This window comes from Symphalangus syndactylus, chromosome 22 (genome assembly GCF_028878055.3).
Source record: "Symphalangus syndactylus isolate Jambi chromosome 22, NHGRI_mSymSyn1-v2.1_pri, whole genome shotgun sequence".
In the NCBI taxonomy this organism is placed as follows: Eukaryota; Metazoa; Chordata; class Mammalia; order Primates; family Hylobatidae; genus Symphalangus; species Symphalangus syndactylus.
The window spans coordinates 35,785,769-35,798,543 of NC_072444.2; the positions used below are offsets into that span (position 1 = coordinate 35,785,769).

The window sequence follows — 12,775 nt, forward strand, 5'->3', positions numbered from 1 at the left end:
GGACAGGCCCATGGGCCAAAGCCAGCTCCTAGCCTCAGCAGACACATGCGTCAGGAAGAACAGAACCGAGGCCCCTTCTCCCTCTGGCTTGTTGCCGTGCACTCAAAGGAGCCCTCGTGTTGTACAGCAGGTGGGGGCCGAGGCTGCTTCTGCACAGCCAGTCATGAGCCTGAATGGAGCTCCCTGTTGCTGAAGCTGCTCTGGCCAGACTGAGACCCGGTCAGCAAGGGTAGCTGCAGCATCGGCCCAGGAAGGTGCAGACCTCTGGGTCCCAACTGCTGCCAACCTGCCTCCTGCCAGTGAGCGCTGCAGAGCAGAGGTGGGAGAGGACACCAGACGGGGCAGATGAGGAAACAGCTCCTGCCTGCGACCTACACAGGACCCCAAAAAGACCAGCATCTGAGGGAAGGTGTGGGAGGCCGGTGGGGACGCTCTCATCTGAGCAGCTGAAGGCCTGAACGTCCAGCCCCATCTGAGCCTTGCGCCTTCCTGTCCGGCCCTGGTCCAAGTACCTTCTCTTCATGATACGGATGTGCGGACCATCCTCCTGCTTCAAGCCTGGCCACCGCCCACAGGTGGGGCCACTCCCGTCGCTGTCACCATCGCTGGCAGAGAAGCTGGGAGTTCGCTCCTTCTTCAGGCTCCGGGCGGCAGGCAGGGCGACTGTCCTCTTGTCTGCCAGCCGCCCCCGGTTCTGGTGGGGCAGGAGGAGAGGAAGGTGAGGCTGGACCGGGCCGTTCCATCTCCCGGGGGTCTGCCCTGGCCTCGCACCCCAGGCCCAGCCCCAAGCATGGCAGAGGTGCCCTCAAAGCAGCCATCCTCCCTCCACCTGCCTCTGGGATGGGCCTGGGGCCAGCAGGAGCCACAGCTGGCCAGAGACCCAGAGGAGAGCGAGAGACGGGGCCTCAGTTGGGCATCCTCCTACAGACGATGCCCACTGGCTCAGCCCTCCCTTGCCCCACCCCACACCAGCCTGGTTGGCCCAGCCCTTGAGGATGCTAGAGGGTCCCGGCCAACTCCAGGGCCTGAGTTGGGGCCACCCCATGTGCAACAGGCCTCCGTCCGGGCTTGTGTGCCCCTCACTCCCAGCTCCCTTCTTAGGGCCCCTGTGTGTCTCCTGGGATCTGCTTGTGGCCTGGGGCTGGTTCTAGTGGACGTGCACTCAAGTGCACACGTTACCTCCACGTATCTGCCTGCCAATCCCACCCATATTTTGTGACCCTTCTGCCCCACCACACCCTGCCACCGATGCCAACGTTGACAAGCGAATGCCCTTTTCTATTTCATCAGCGCCACGCACAGCCCAGCTTGGGGGCAGCTGCAGCCTGGTGCAAGGCAACTGGCAACTGTCTGAGCTGAACCCTCGCAGACTGCAGGCCCGGGGCTCACAGGTCACCAGATGAGGAGCCCTGACCAGCCCAGCTCCTCTGTTCTGCCAGCCCTGCCCGGCATTTCTCACACGGCTCCTTTCTCCCATCTCCCTTGCGCCCACGAACGAGCGTGTGGAGCTGTGGGTGCCTCGAGTGGGAGCACAGACATGCCCGCTGTGATCCCTGCCGAGCACAGCCGAGCCCCGAGCTCACGCACACACGCGGTGGACGTGCCCGCAGCACTTCTGGACTCCTCCAGTGTTTTTAGGTCCTGCCACCTCCAGGGAAAAAGGAAAGCTACTGATTATTTTCCAGTGGGCGGGAGGCTTTTTTAAATGTAGTAACAGGCCGCTGGCTCCGGGAGGTGGCAGAGCCCTTGAGCGTGTCCAGCTAACTCTCTCCTCCGTTCAGTCCCCGAGGTCTCCTCGGACTTCTTCCCTCCCATTGCCAAAACACAGCCCGGAGCTGGGGATGAGGCTGTTAGGAGGGTGTCCTCCTCAGACCTAGAACCACCATCACCTTCAAATGCATAGCCCCAGCGCCAGCTCAGTTTGGGCAGTGCCCCCTCCCCAAGGGTCTGGAAGCTGGAGCATCCCCCCACCCAGGTGGAGGCCACTGTCCCAGAGTCTCCCCTCACCGGCCACTGGGCCTGCGCTGGGTCCCCTCTGTTTGCTCCACAACAGCTCAGTGGGAAACCGCAGCACTGCTGGTCAGGGGATGGGGCCTGGGGTCTGAGGCCCCTGCTAAGACCCTGCCCTGGCCCTGGGCTGCCCTCAACACCAATGACAATAGAGTGGGGCCATGGCTGTAGGTGCGATGCCTATCTGTGCCCAGGCCTCCGCGTGTCAGCTGGAGCTCAGGGGTCCCTTCAACAGCCACAGCCTGTCTGGAGTGTGCTGTGCTGGGAAGTTCCACTTAGCTCTACCCTTCTGCAGCCCAAGCACCAGGGCTCTCCTCTCCCACCTCCCTTCTTCTTTTTTTTTGAGACGGAGTCTCACTCTGTCGCCCAGGCTGGAGTGCAGTGGTGCGATCTCGGCTCACTGCAAGCTCCGCCTCCCGGGTTCACGCCATTCTCCTGCCTCAGCCTCCCGAGTAGCTGGGACTACAGGTGCCCGCCACCACGCATGGCTAATTTTTTGTATTTTTAGTACAGACGGGGTTTCACCATGTTAGTCAGGATGGTCTCGATCTCCTGACCTCGTGATCCACCCGCCTCGCCCTCCCAAAGTGCTGGGATTACAGGCGTGAGCCACCGCACCCGGCCTCCCACCTCCCTTCTTTTGAGAAGAAGACACAATGCTTTTCTCTCTGCTTCTTGTCTGTGGGATGGTGAAGAGAGGGAAGCAGGGACCAGAAGACTGCCCCTTGGAAGGAGGCCAGGGCCGGCTGGCTGGGAATGCAGCCCAGGCTGTGTGCCAGCCTCAGCCCCGTGATGCGCAGAGTTGGGCGTGTGGACACACCGGCACCCCAGCCACACCCCAAGGCACCTGGAGGGCAGGTCTGGGGTGGCTGATGGGGGTGCTGAGGACCAGGACAGCTCCCCTGCCACCCACCCTGCCCAAGGACAGAACACACCTCCTCCACACCAGAGACCTCGGCCACAGCACACAGATCTGAAAACTCCGCCCCTGACAGCATCTCCTCTTGGGAGGTGCTTGGCCTGCAGGGCCCCCGTGCAGGGTCCCCAAGGCACACACACACTCATATTCTGCCCTGGAGTATCTGTGACCATGAGGTGCACACACCTATGGACCTGGCATGGGGCTTGGGGGAGACAGCCTCTGAGTGAGAAATATGGGGGCTGGAAAGAATGGGCCCCTGGAGTTGCCTCCTAGGGAGAGGGTGCGGGACAGTCCTGGGAGGGGCCGGGGGGAGGGTGCGGGACAGGCCAGGGAGGGACTGGCAGAGGCAGGCCTGGATCTGAGCCGTCCCTCATGCAGGGCAGGGACCTGGGAGCCCCAGGTCGGGGGGTATCTCCTGGCTGTGGCCGAGGGTTGGGGAGGAGATGCCCATGGAAGCAATGTCAGAAGAGATGACGCTGGGCTCAGGCCGCCTGCTCCCCACTCCTGGGGGGGGCCCTCAAGGGGGCCGCTCCCATCCAGAGACCCAAGGCTAGACAGCGGGCTGCCCAGAGGAGCCCTCTCCAGCACCAGCTGCTTGAAAGGAGGGAACTGGCCTCTTGCCCCGGGTAGGTCTCTGACAGCAGGCAGGGGGCTGCCGGCTCTCTACACACCTGCCTGGGAACTCTGTGAGCTGCCTGCCAACTCTGTGAGCTGCCTGCCTGTGCGTGCAGGTCCGTGTCGGATTGTGTGTCAGGCGGGCACATGGGTGAAGTGCAGCTGTGTCCCCTTCCCCTGCCCAACATGCTTTATGTCTGAGGGACCAGCTGTCTTCACAGGTGTGCCTGCAGCCTCCCAGCCCCCAGGCTACAGCACTCATGGCTCACAGGCCCCTGGGCATCCCCTCCCCCACCCTACCTCAGGCCCAAAGCAGGCAAGCGGAGGTGGGCCCGGGCCCCTCAGGCCCACTTTGCACCTCTGCCTCTCCTACCCCTTCCTGGAAGAAGGGACTCCTGAGTGTGTCAGGAATTGCAGCCCCTACCCCCAGCAGCCGTGGCCCTAATTGGCTCCAAATTGGTCCTTCCCAACAGGCATTCTTTTCAGATCAATCCTCTAACCCTCGCTACCCAACTAGGGGGCTGGAGACTGGGTTGGGGGTGCAGGTGCCTCCCTGAGCAGAAGGCAGCTCCCAGCATCCCCGTCTCTCCTGCCTGCTCCCTCAGTGAGGGTCTCCATAGCTGTCTACCCTGGGTTGGGGCCTTGAACCAGCCTCCAACTCCAGTTCCCTGGACACCAAAGGCCCATGCTGCAAAGACTGTACCCCTGGTTAGCCTCTGCGTCCCTAGGACACACTTCGACGTCCAGGCCCTTGCATCCTCTGGCCTTCAGCACCCAGAGACACAAGTCACTCACACCCAAGCCTGTAGCTGCCCAAAACGCTGCCGTACCCAGAATCACACCTCACCAGCTGGGCCAGAGAACACCGTGAAGCCCAGGCGGTGACAGGGCACAGTGCCAGGCCCGCGTTGAATTACTCCTCCCAGGGAGAAGACCCTGACCCAGGACTCGATGAGAAGCAGCTCCAAGGCACCCAAGGGGAGGCTCTAAGACAAGCGCGGCCACCCTGTCTCCACACGGGGAGGGGGCTCGGGTGCCCGAGGACTCCTCCCCGTGTCCAGGTACAAGGGCTGGGAGAGCACGAGGTAAAGCCGCTTCCCCCGGCCCTTCGGAGGCTCCCTCCAGCACACCCGCAGGGGTGAGGTTAGGACTCTCGATCCTGAAAACCCTGAAAACCCCAGGGACAAGCTCCGCAGGGAAGAGTAACTCCCAGCCCAAACCGAGCCCCGCATCTCACCACCGGGGAGGATATTCGGCAGCCCGGGCAGTCGCAGATCGGAGGATGCACCTGCAGGATCCCCTTGGACATAAGCGTCTTCAGACTTTTCCCTGCGAGCAGAGCCGAGGCAGACCCTGTGAGGGAGCGGCACGCTTCTCGGCGCAGTCGGCGGCAGGGCCAGTACCCCCTTCCCGGCTCGTGGGCGAAATACACCCCGACCCCCCACACCCACCTCGGCCCGACTTCCCAGGCCGCTTCCCGCCCCACCCTCGCGAATGCCGCAAGGATCTGCTGGGCTCTGCAACTCCAGCCCGGGTGGAGCGCCCTCCCCCGAGGAAGGGCCTGGGCGTCCCCACCCGGCGCCCCTCCTCCCGCGCTCCACCCTCTCCCCGGCCCCGAGGGAACCGCAGGCCGGGCCCAGAAAGGCTGAGTCCCGGAGCGGTGAGCGGCTCCGTCGGGACCCTCGGCCTGCGCGGCAGGAGGCGGCGGCCACCGCGGAGCCACGCACCGCTCAGGTCCCGAACTTTTTAACTCCCCGCGGCGCCTGGCGCTCACCTCGCCCTCTGTGTCCCGGCTCAGGCGCCCCGGCGTCGTACCCTTGGGGCCAGGCGCCCGCAGGCGCCAAAACAGGTTGCGTGTCCTGGCGCCGCCGCTCGGGCTCCGCGCGCGCCCCCGCCCAGCCCCGCAGCCTCGCCCGCCGCACGCTCGCACCCGGCCGCACGTGCGCCCTTCCACTCTCCCCCGAACCCGGGGCTCCGCGCCCTCCCAACCCGCCTCCTGCCCGCTCTCTCGAGTTCCCGTAAACTTCCTTCGGGCCTTAAGGCCCAGGAGCCTCGCAGAGACTTTCCGAGCGGAGGGAGCGGCCCGCGAGCCCCAAGTGCTGTGGCCCAAGCTGGGGGGAGGTGCAGCGGAGGGCGATCTGCCCGTGTCCACCGAGGCCTCCGCGCGCGGAGGGGGTGTCCCCGCGCAGCCCTGGAGCTGCAGCGCCCCCTCAGCCAAGCCGGAGGCTCCTGGGTGTCCGAGTCCGGTAGGGGGTGGGGTCGCGGCCCGCAGGTCCCCAGGAAGCGAAGGGAGGGACTGCGGCGGCCCGCGCCCCCGCGGGTGTCAGAGTCGGGCTGGGATGGGGTCGGGGCCCGCGGGTCCCGGCAGCGAAGGGAGGGGCGGCGGCACCTTTGTGGCGGATGCTGCGCTTCCAGTCCTTGGCCGTCTCCCGGCCGCTGACGAACTGGAACTCGTTGGGCGTGAGCCACTCGCCGCGGTGGCGGATGGACGGGCCCTTGCTGCCCTGGCAGAGTTTGCGCACGTAGAGCAGCGCGCGGTTGGCGCCGCACTCCACCTCGATGCACGGCTCGCCGTTGTCCAACAGCGGCTGGAAATCCGGGGCCGCGGCCGCGGTGGCCGAGAAGCGCTCGAGGGCCAGCGGGTCCCTGGGCAGGTGGAGGTGCGGGGCGGCCTCGTGCAGGCTGAGGTAGGCGCGCGGGGGGCGGAGCGGCGGGGCCAGTAGAGCCTCGTAGCCGGCGGCCGAGGCGGGCAGCGAGGCGGCCGGGGGGAGGGCGGCCGCCGCGGGCAGTGGCGCCAGGTAGCCCGGCAGCGGCGGCAGCGGCAGCGCGGCCAGGGTCGGGTGGAACGTGGCCAGAGCCAGGGCCAGGTCCTCGCGGCCCGGGACCTCCTTCTTGACCGCCGGCATGGCGCCCCGGTGGCCCCGCAGCTCCGCTCTCCGCCGGCCGCAGCTCAGCTCTCCGCCGGTGGCAGCAACTTATTCCGACCCGGGCTGGAGTTGGGTCGCGGGGGGCGCGGAGGCGCCTGGCCGCGAGCCCACCCCGTCCGCTACTGCGCCCCAGCGCCCGCAGCCGCCTCCTCCGCGCCGCCCCCCAGGCCTCCCCGGACTGCCCAGCCGGCCGGCGGGGCCTCGGCGGCCCGAGACATGGAGCTGCTATCGATCCCGGATCAACTCGCGGAGCGCCGCAGTTCCAGGGCCTTGGGGCTCCGCGGGGCGTCTGGAGTCCCGCGCCCCGGCCACCAGCGTCCGCGCCCAGGGCAGTCCCACGCCCGGCTCGCCGACCCACCCGCCAGGCCGAGCCTGGCAGCGAGGAGTTGCAGAGTCCCCGCCCCGCCCGGGGGTCCCAAGCCCCCGCCTCGCCGCCCGGGCCGCGTCAGCCGTGCACCCGCGTCCACTGGCGCGCGCCCGCCCGGCGGGGACTTGGGAGACTCCGCCGTCGACGCCGCCGCCACAACTTGGCCCATTTAAACGGCCCCGGCGCGGCGGGAGGCGCGGGCTCCCGCGGGGGGTGCGTGACGGCCGACTCGGGGCATCCGGCGGCGGCAGCGGGACAGGGCTGCGGCCCCTGGCGCTATCCCGAGTACCGAGTCACTGGGAGCGGCTGGAATCCAGGACTCCGCGCGGGACCCTGATGCGCTGGGCTGGTCGCGGACCGGGCTCCTCTGGGAGGGAGGGAGCTGGGGGCTGCTCGCCGGGGTTTGAGCGTGCGCTGGCGGCGCTGGGACCTTGCACAGCGAATCTGATGGTAGGCGTTGGTGTCCAGGAGGGCGTGGGTGGTCTCAGTGCACCTGCAGGGAGCGAGGTTGTGGATTTGTAGTGTGTTGCCTGGGCAAAGTGTTCTGTGAATAACAGGGCAGCACCTCCCCGCCCATTCGTGCCGCTTCCTATGCACTTCACAGGAGTGAGTTCCCCCGAGCCACTGAGTTCCTTTTTAGTCTTTTATAGATGACGCTGAGACAGAAAGGTTGAGTAACTCTCCTGAAGTCACACAGCTGTTTCAAATGCAGGATGTCTCACGCCAGGACCGCGCCAGGGCCATGGTGTGGGGCAAGAGCTTCCTGTCACCCCACACCTCCCAGCAGGAAGGTGGTGTGGATCCGAGTCAGGGTGAGGGTGGGGGACAGCGGGTTGGCAGGGTGCACACCCTCCCACTAGGAGCCAGGCTAGTGAAGCAGGACCGGCCACACCACGTCCACCTTGGTGCCTTCTGACAGGTCAGTCCGGGCCCCAGTCCCTGGTTCCTGGTGAGCTTCCTGTCACCCCACACCTCCCTGCGTGCCCAGATCGGCATTGCATCTGGAGGGTTCCGAAGAGAAACACAACCTGGGGGCGTTGGTAACAGCAGGTGAGACAGCCTTGTCCTGCTGTGCCATGTTGCATCCACTAGAAAGGGGCCTCCTGTTCTGACCCTGGCCCCTGCCCCCTGAGATGCACCCGGCATGTTCCTGTGGGCATCTCCCTGACCAGGTCCAGGGGTGAGTGGGCCACAGGACTGTTTGCACAGGTGCTTTCTTCGAGGGAGGGAACAGCCCACAACCACCTCCTACCAGACCAGCCTCCTTGAGCATAAACCTGACCCTGGGTGACCACTCTGGGCTCCCTCACCTTATCTCACCAGAGGCTTCTGCTGGTCCCACAGCCAACCTGCGGAGTGAGGTCTGGGCCAGCGGTGCTCTGCTCAGACAAGGAACATGCCCAGAAGCCTCCCCTGCTATCCTGGCCCCGTTCTGTGGGGGCTCCTTGGTCTGTTGGGGTCTGAGGGGCCAGGTGTGAGTGTGGGTGACCCTTCCTTATGTGGCCACCCTTGGCCCTATCAACCTGTCTGCATCCAGGACACCAGCACATCCCTGACCCCAGGTGTGGCTGCCAGCGAGTTCCCGTGCCTTCCTCCTCTGAAGTCTGTGTCTTCTCCCAGGTCCGATGCCATGGAAAGTCCACTCCTGGGGCCAGCTGGAGGCCGTGTGGACTGGCCCTGAGTGCCCCCTGTCTGGCCACAGCCCTGACCCTACTGCCCGTGTGCGGGCTACTAGGTTCGCCTGCACCTGACCCTCCTTCTAGGTTCGCCTGCACCTGATCCTCCTTCTAGGTTCACCTGCACCTGACTCCCTCATGCTCACACAGTGACGTGGGGAGGGAGGCTGGGGAGGCGCAGGTCTGCATGGCAGTGCCTCTCTGGGTCTGAGACCCTTGGGCCAGGCCTCTCCTCTGATCTGGGCCAGCGGAGGGGCCTCCTTTCCCTTCCAGGAGCCCTCCCCTGCTCACCAGCGTCTCACCATGCTCAGGCCCGCAGTGTGGTTAAGGAGGGGCATGGGGCTGGCCCTGGGTTTCTGGCTGGGTGTGGGGTCCCACCTGGGCCCCCCAGCCTAACCTCCAGCCCACAGTCTGGCTCCACCTGTCTCTGGAGGACCCAGGGTGTCTTCCGGAAAAGACCCTGACTGGGTCCAAAGCTGGAGGCACCCCTCTATCCTCACCATCCACCCCCGATGTTCTGGAGGCCCCTCCAGGGGCTGGGTGAGGCGGCCTTCCCCACCACCTGCTTGTCTTCCTGGGAAGCAGGCACCTGTTCCGAGGCCTCTTTCCCACAGGACCAGGCTCCTCACCCCCAGCATCACCCTTTTCCGCGGGGTTGTGCCCCTTCTTTGGTCCTGTCCGCTCACACACACCTGTGTCCGTGTCCATGTTCACACCTGTTCTGTGTCCACTCGCATACACCTGTGTCCATTCCCACACCTGTATCTCGTGTCCACTCGCACATCTGTGTTCCGTGTCCACTCACTCACACCTGTACTGTCCGTGCCCACTCACATGTGTCCTGTATCCACTCGCTCACACCCATGTCTCGTGTTCACTGGCTCACACCTGTCCCGTGTCCCGCGTTCGCTCACGCACGCGTGTGATGTGTCCACTCACTCACCTGTGTCCACTGGTTTACACCTGTCCCTTGTTCACTTGCGCACCTGTGTCCCGTGTCTTGTGTCTGTTCGCACATCCGTGTGATGTGTCCACTTGCTCACACCTGTCCCGTGTCCTCCACTCGCACACCTGTGTCCCGTGTCCACTCACGCACCTGTCTTGGTCTGGGACACCTGGGCCCCAGTCTCCCCTGCACTCCTCAGGCTGGTGGCAGAGGCCAGAGGCACGGAGTTTTGGCACTAGAATCATCCCGAGCGAGGCAGGGATGTGGCGGTGTGGGCTCCACCGCCCCTCCTCCGGCCCACGAGCCCCGCCTGCCTGGGCCTTGGTGCCTCTGTCGCTGCTCTGGGTCCCCCTGCTGGGGCCCCTCTGCCGCTGGGCTGAGGCTGGAGCCGCTGCCTCCCGCCACCAGAGGGAGGAGGTCATAAATAACCCTGGGGCTGCCATGGAGCAGACGGTGACCCCAGACGTCCTAGGGGAGTGTGGGGGCGCCAGGGGCCACTGCCCCAGCCCGCACGCCGCCTCCGCCATCCGGGAGTGCTTGCCCAGGCTCCCCAGCACTTCTCTTAGAGCCCTTCTCATCCATCCCCTCATCAATCAATCAACCATTTATTGAGCCCAGATGTGGTACAGACCCAGAGGTGGGGTGGGGAGGAGAGAGATGGGGAAGCCGAGTCCGGGGCCACAGGTGCAGCCAGGAGGTGCAGGTGAGCAGTGCTGAGGCCAGCCCGTCAGCCTCCGTCCTGAGCTTACTTCTGGTGATGGAGGGAGATATACAGAAAAGATCTTGCAGCCTGCAGGTGTGGCACAGCTGATCTCGGGCCAATGATGCACAGCTGTGTGTGTGCCTGGCCACCGGCAAGGGCACGCGTGCTCAGAAGCACAGATGTGCCCACACCCTGCGTGCCTGTGTGTGGCGCAGCAGCTCCTGACTCTCGCACGACGCACACACAGCACGGACCCTCCCATGGCCACACAGACAAAGATGGCTTCACCACAGACGAACGGTGCAGACAGGATGTGCACTGCTTTCCAAGGCCGTGCAACACAGACCCAGGGCCTGTGGGCACCAGCACCGCACAGACCCAGGCACATGCGATCCTCAGCCAAGGTGGCCTGTCCGGTGCCAGGGTCCAGTCCTGGTGCTGTTGGACGGAAAGGCTAACCTGGGAGATCAGGGGTCGTGGTAAATCAGCTGGGGTCCCTCAGATGCTCCTGCAGAAGTGGCCAGGACCTCAGGAACGCACCTGCTCTTGCTCAGACAGGAGGGGCTGCCGCGCTGCAACTTGCCCGCGCTTTTGGGTGCTGTGAGCTGGCTTGGCGCCACGTCGTTTCGAGGACACAAGAAGGTGTTTCCAAGTCCAGTCTGTCCACCGACCTGAACCTTTACCATTGAAAGAACAAAGGGGTGGGCCCAAGGGACCCTTCCCTGCCCTCCCATGGTGTGTAGTCGGGGATGCTCCTGCAGACACACAGGTGGGCTCTGACTGCCAGATTGCAGGGGCGGTGCCGTTGTCCTCACCTGCCATGTCACTAGTGTGCTGACACGCACACCGGCAAGAGCCACAGTGCTATGCCTGGCACATCCCAGACAATTCCTCTGTAAATGATGCAGCAGCCAGAGGTCCCAGCACCTTGAGGCTAAGCAAAGGGAAGGAATAGAGTTCTCCAGAGCCCCAAGGAGCGGGAGGGTCTGTCCCAGTGGATGGGCTCAGCCAATTTCACCCTCTCCTCCGCCTGCCAACACTGCGGCCTGCAGCCTGGACCTGGCTGGGGTTGTGGAGGGGACCAGAGGATGCAGCTGCCACCTGCTGGGCGGACGTGGGCCTAGGGGGTCCTCAGCCCTCATGGCAGGAGCGGCACCCTCTCTGACACTGGGTCAGGGAGACTCCGGGAGCCGAGTGCAGAGCCAGGGCCCAGCCCGCAGGCCTTGGGCTCCAGCCCCTGTGCCCCACATCTGGAATGTGCCAGCAGGGCCCAGTGCGAGGGAAGAGCGGATCCCTACGTGAGTGAGGGTGGGGGGATGGTGCCTCTGCCATGGCCACGGTGCCGCCGTCCACATCAGCTCACTCTCAGCACAGATCCTGTGTGAAGGCCTCGGGCCACACGGCTTGTTCTGAGGGCCCTAGCAAGTCGCGCTCCTGCTGTGCTGGCTGCACACTGACTAGCTGGTGAGCTTGGCAGGCCTATGGGCACAGAGAGACCAGAACCCGCATAACAGGCCCAATGATGCCAGGCTGCGCCGACCCCCGAGCTTTAGAGGAGACGGGCACTAGCCGGGGGCCCTGCACAGACAGCCTCAATGCAAGGAGCTGGAGCCCAGGCCAGCTGCGGAGGGGCGGGGTGGCTGGAAGTTGCTGTTCTCAGACCTGGCCCTGAGACCCTCTCCAACTGCATGGGGGGCTCCAGGCTGGACCCCAGATGTGACAGTGTATGTGCTGGGATGGGAGGCCCCTGAGAACAGGGCTTTTTAAAATTCACCGACAATCCCACATGTCTGGCACGAGATAGGTGCTCAGTCAGTGAAGACCACACACAGGGGGTCCTCCACTGTGTCCAGGGGAGGGGGGGCCCTGCTCGCAGCCAGACTGGGTGCAGCCCCAGGTGGGCCCCCGGGCTCGCCCAGGGCATCTCAGCCTCCTAGCCCTGGGCAGCCCTGCTGCCTGCCTGCTCCCTCCACTCCTACCACCTGCCCAGGTGGGACTCTGCCTGCCTTCCTGTCCCTGGTGTTCTGTAGGAGTTTGACCACAGGTATCCTCTTCGTCAGAGAGAGGAAAGCTCACAACGTGGGAGAACTCCAGGCCTGGCCCAGTGAACATGTCCTTATCTTCAGCAGACGTTGCCCAGTGCAAGGGGAGGTCAGTCTCAGGAGGCACGGACGGTGGCGTGGCATCTGTCCTAAGGCCCTGCCTGCAGCAGAGGGTGCCACAGAGGTCCCCTGTGACAGAGCCTCATGGCTGGGGCAGGCAGGGGTTGCACCTGCTCCTGCACCAAGAGGCAGATACAGACCCACGGTGTGGTCTCTGGGGTCCCGCATCCCAGGTAGAGAATGACCCAGGTCAACTGGCGTCTTGCCATCTCTGCTCCACTGACCACTCATGGGGGTCCTGGAGATCCTGACACCGGTGACTGGGGAGCAGCAGCCCAGGCACAGGCCCCAGTACACACGCAGATCCCACCGTGTGTGCACAAGGCCTTGTCCCAACGAGGCCTGGGTGCTGTGTGAGGGCCGGATGCTAACACAGCGGAGGATACCCACGTGGGAGCTGCTCTGGGGTTCCTCCCCATGTTTCTTCGGGTAATGAAAGTTGTACCC

At 65.0% G+C, this 12,775-nt stretch overlaps 1 protein-coding gene and 1 long non-coding RNA gene across 4 annotated transcripts in view; both read right to left on the bottom strand.

The window, feature by feature from the left end:
• The window catches only part of SAMD11 (sterile alpha motif domain containing 11), a 19,623-nt gene extending 12,555 nt beyond the window's left edge, over positions 1-7,068 (bottom strand). The window contains exons 1-3 of one of the 3 annotated variants that reach the window (XM_055261512.2): positions 5,937-7,068; positions 4,785-4,876; positions 513-694 (exon numbers count right to left, since the gene is read on the bottom strand). In XM_055261512.2, coding sequence (XP_055117487.1) covers positions 513-694; positions 4,785-4,876; positions 5,937-6,453 — 791 coding nt within the window. In that variant the 5' untranslated portion in view covers positions 6,454-7,068. The remainder of the gene's footprint in view (positions 1-512; positions 695-4,784; positions 4,877-5,936) is intronic. The other 2 variants (XM_055261511.2, XM_063631227.1) reach the window with 2 other exon arrangements.
• Positions 7,069-10,590: 3,522 nt separating this feature from the next.
• On the bottom strand, positions 10,591-11,647 carry LOC129472270 (uncharacterized). The gene is made up of 3 exons (XR_008653862.2): positions 11,530-11,647; positions 10,982-11,100; positions 10,591-10,843 (listed from the first exon to the last, which is right to left on the bottom strand). It is a non-coding gene; the product is annotated as an uncharacterized lncRNA (long non-coding RNA).
• Between the last annotated feature and the right edge of the window lie 1,128 nt (positions 11,648-12,775).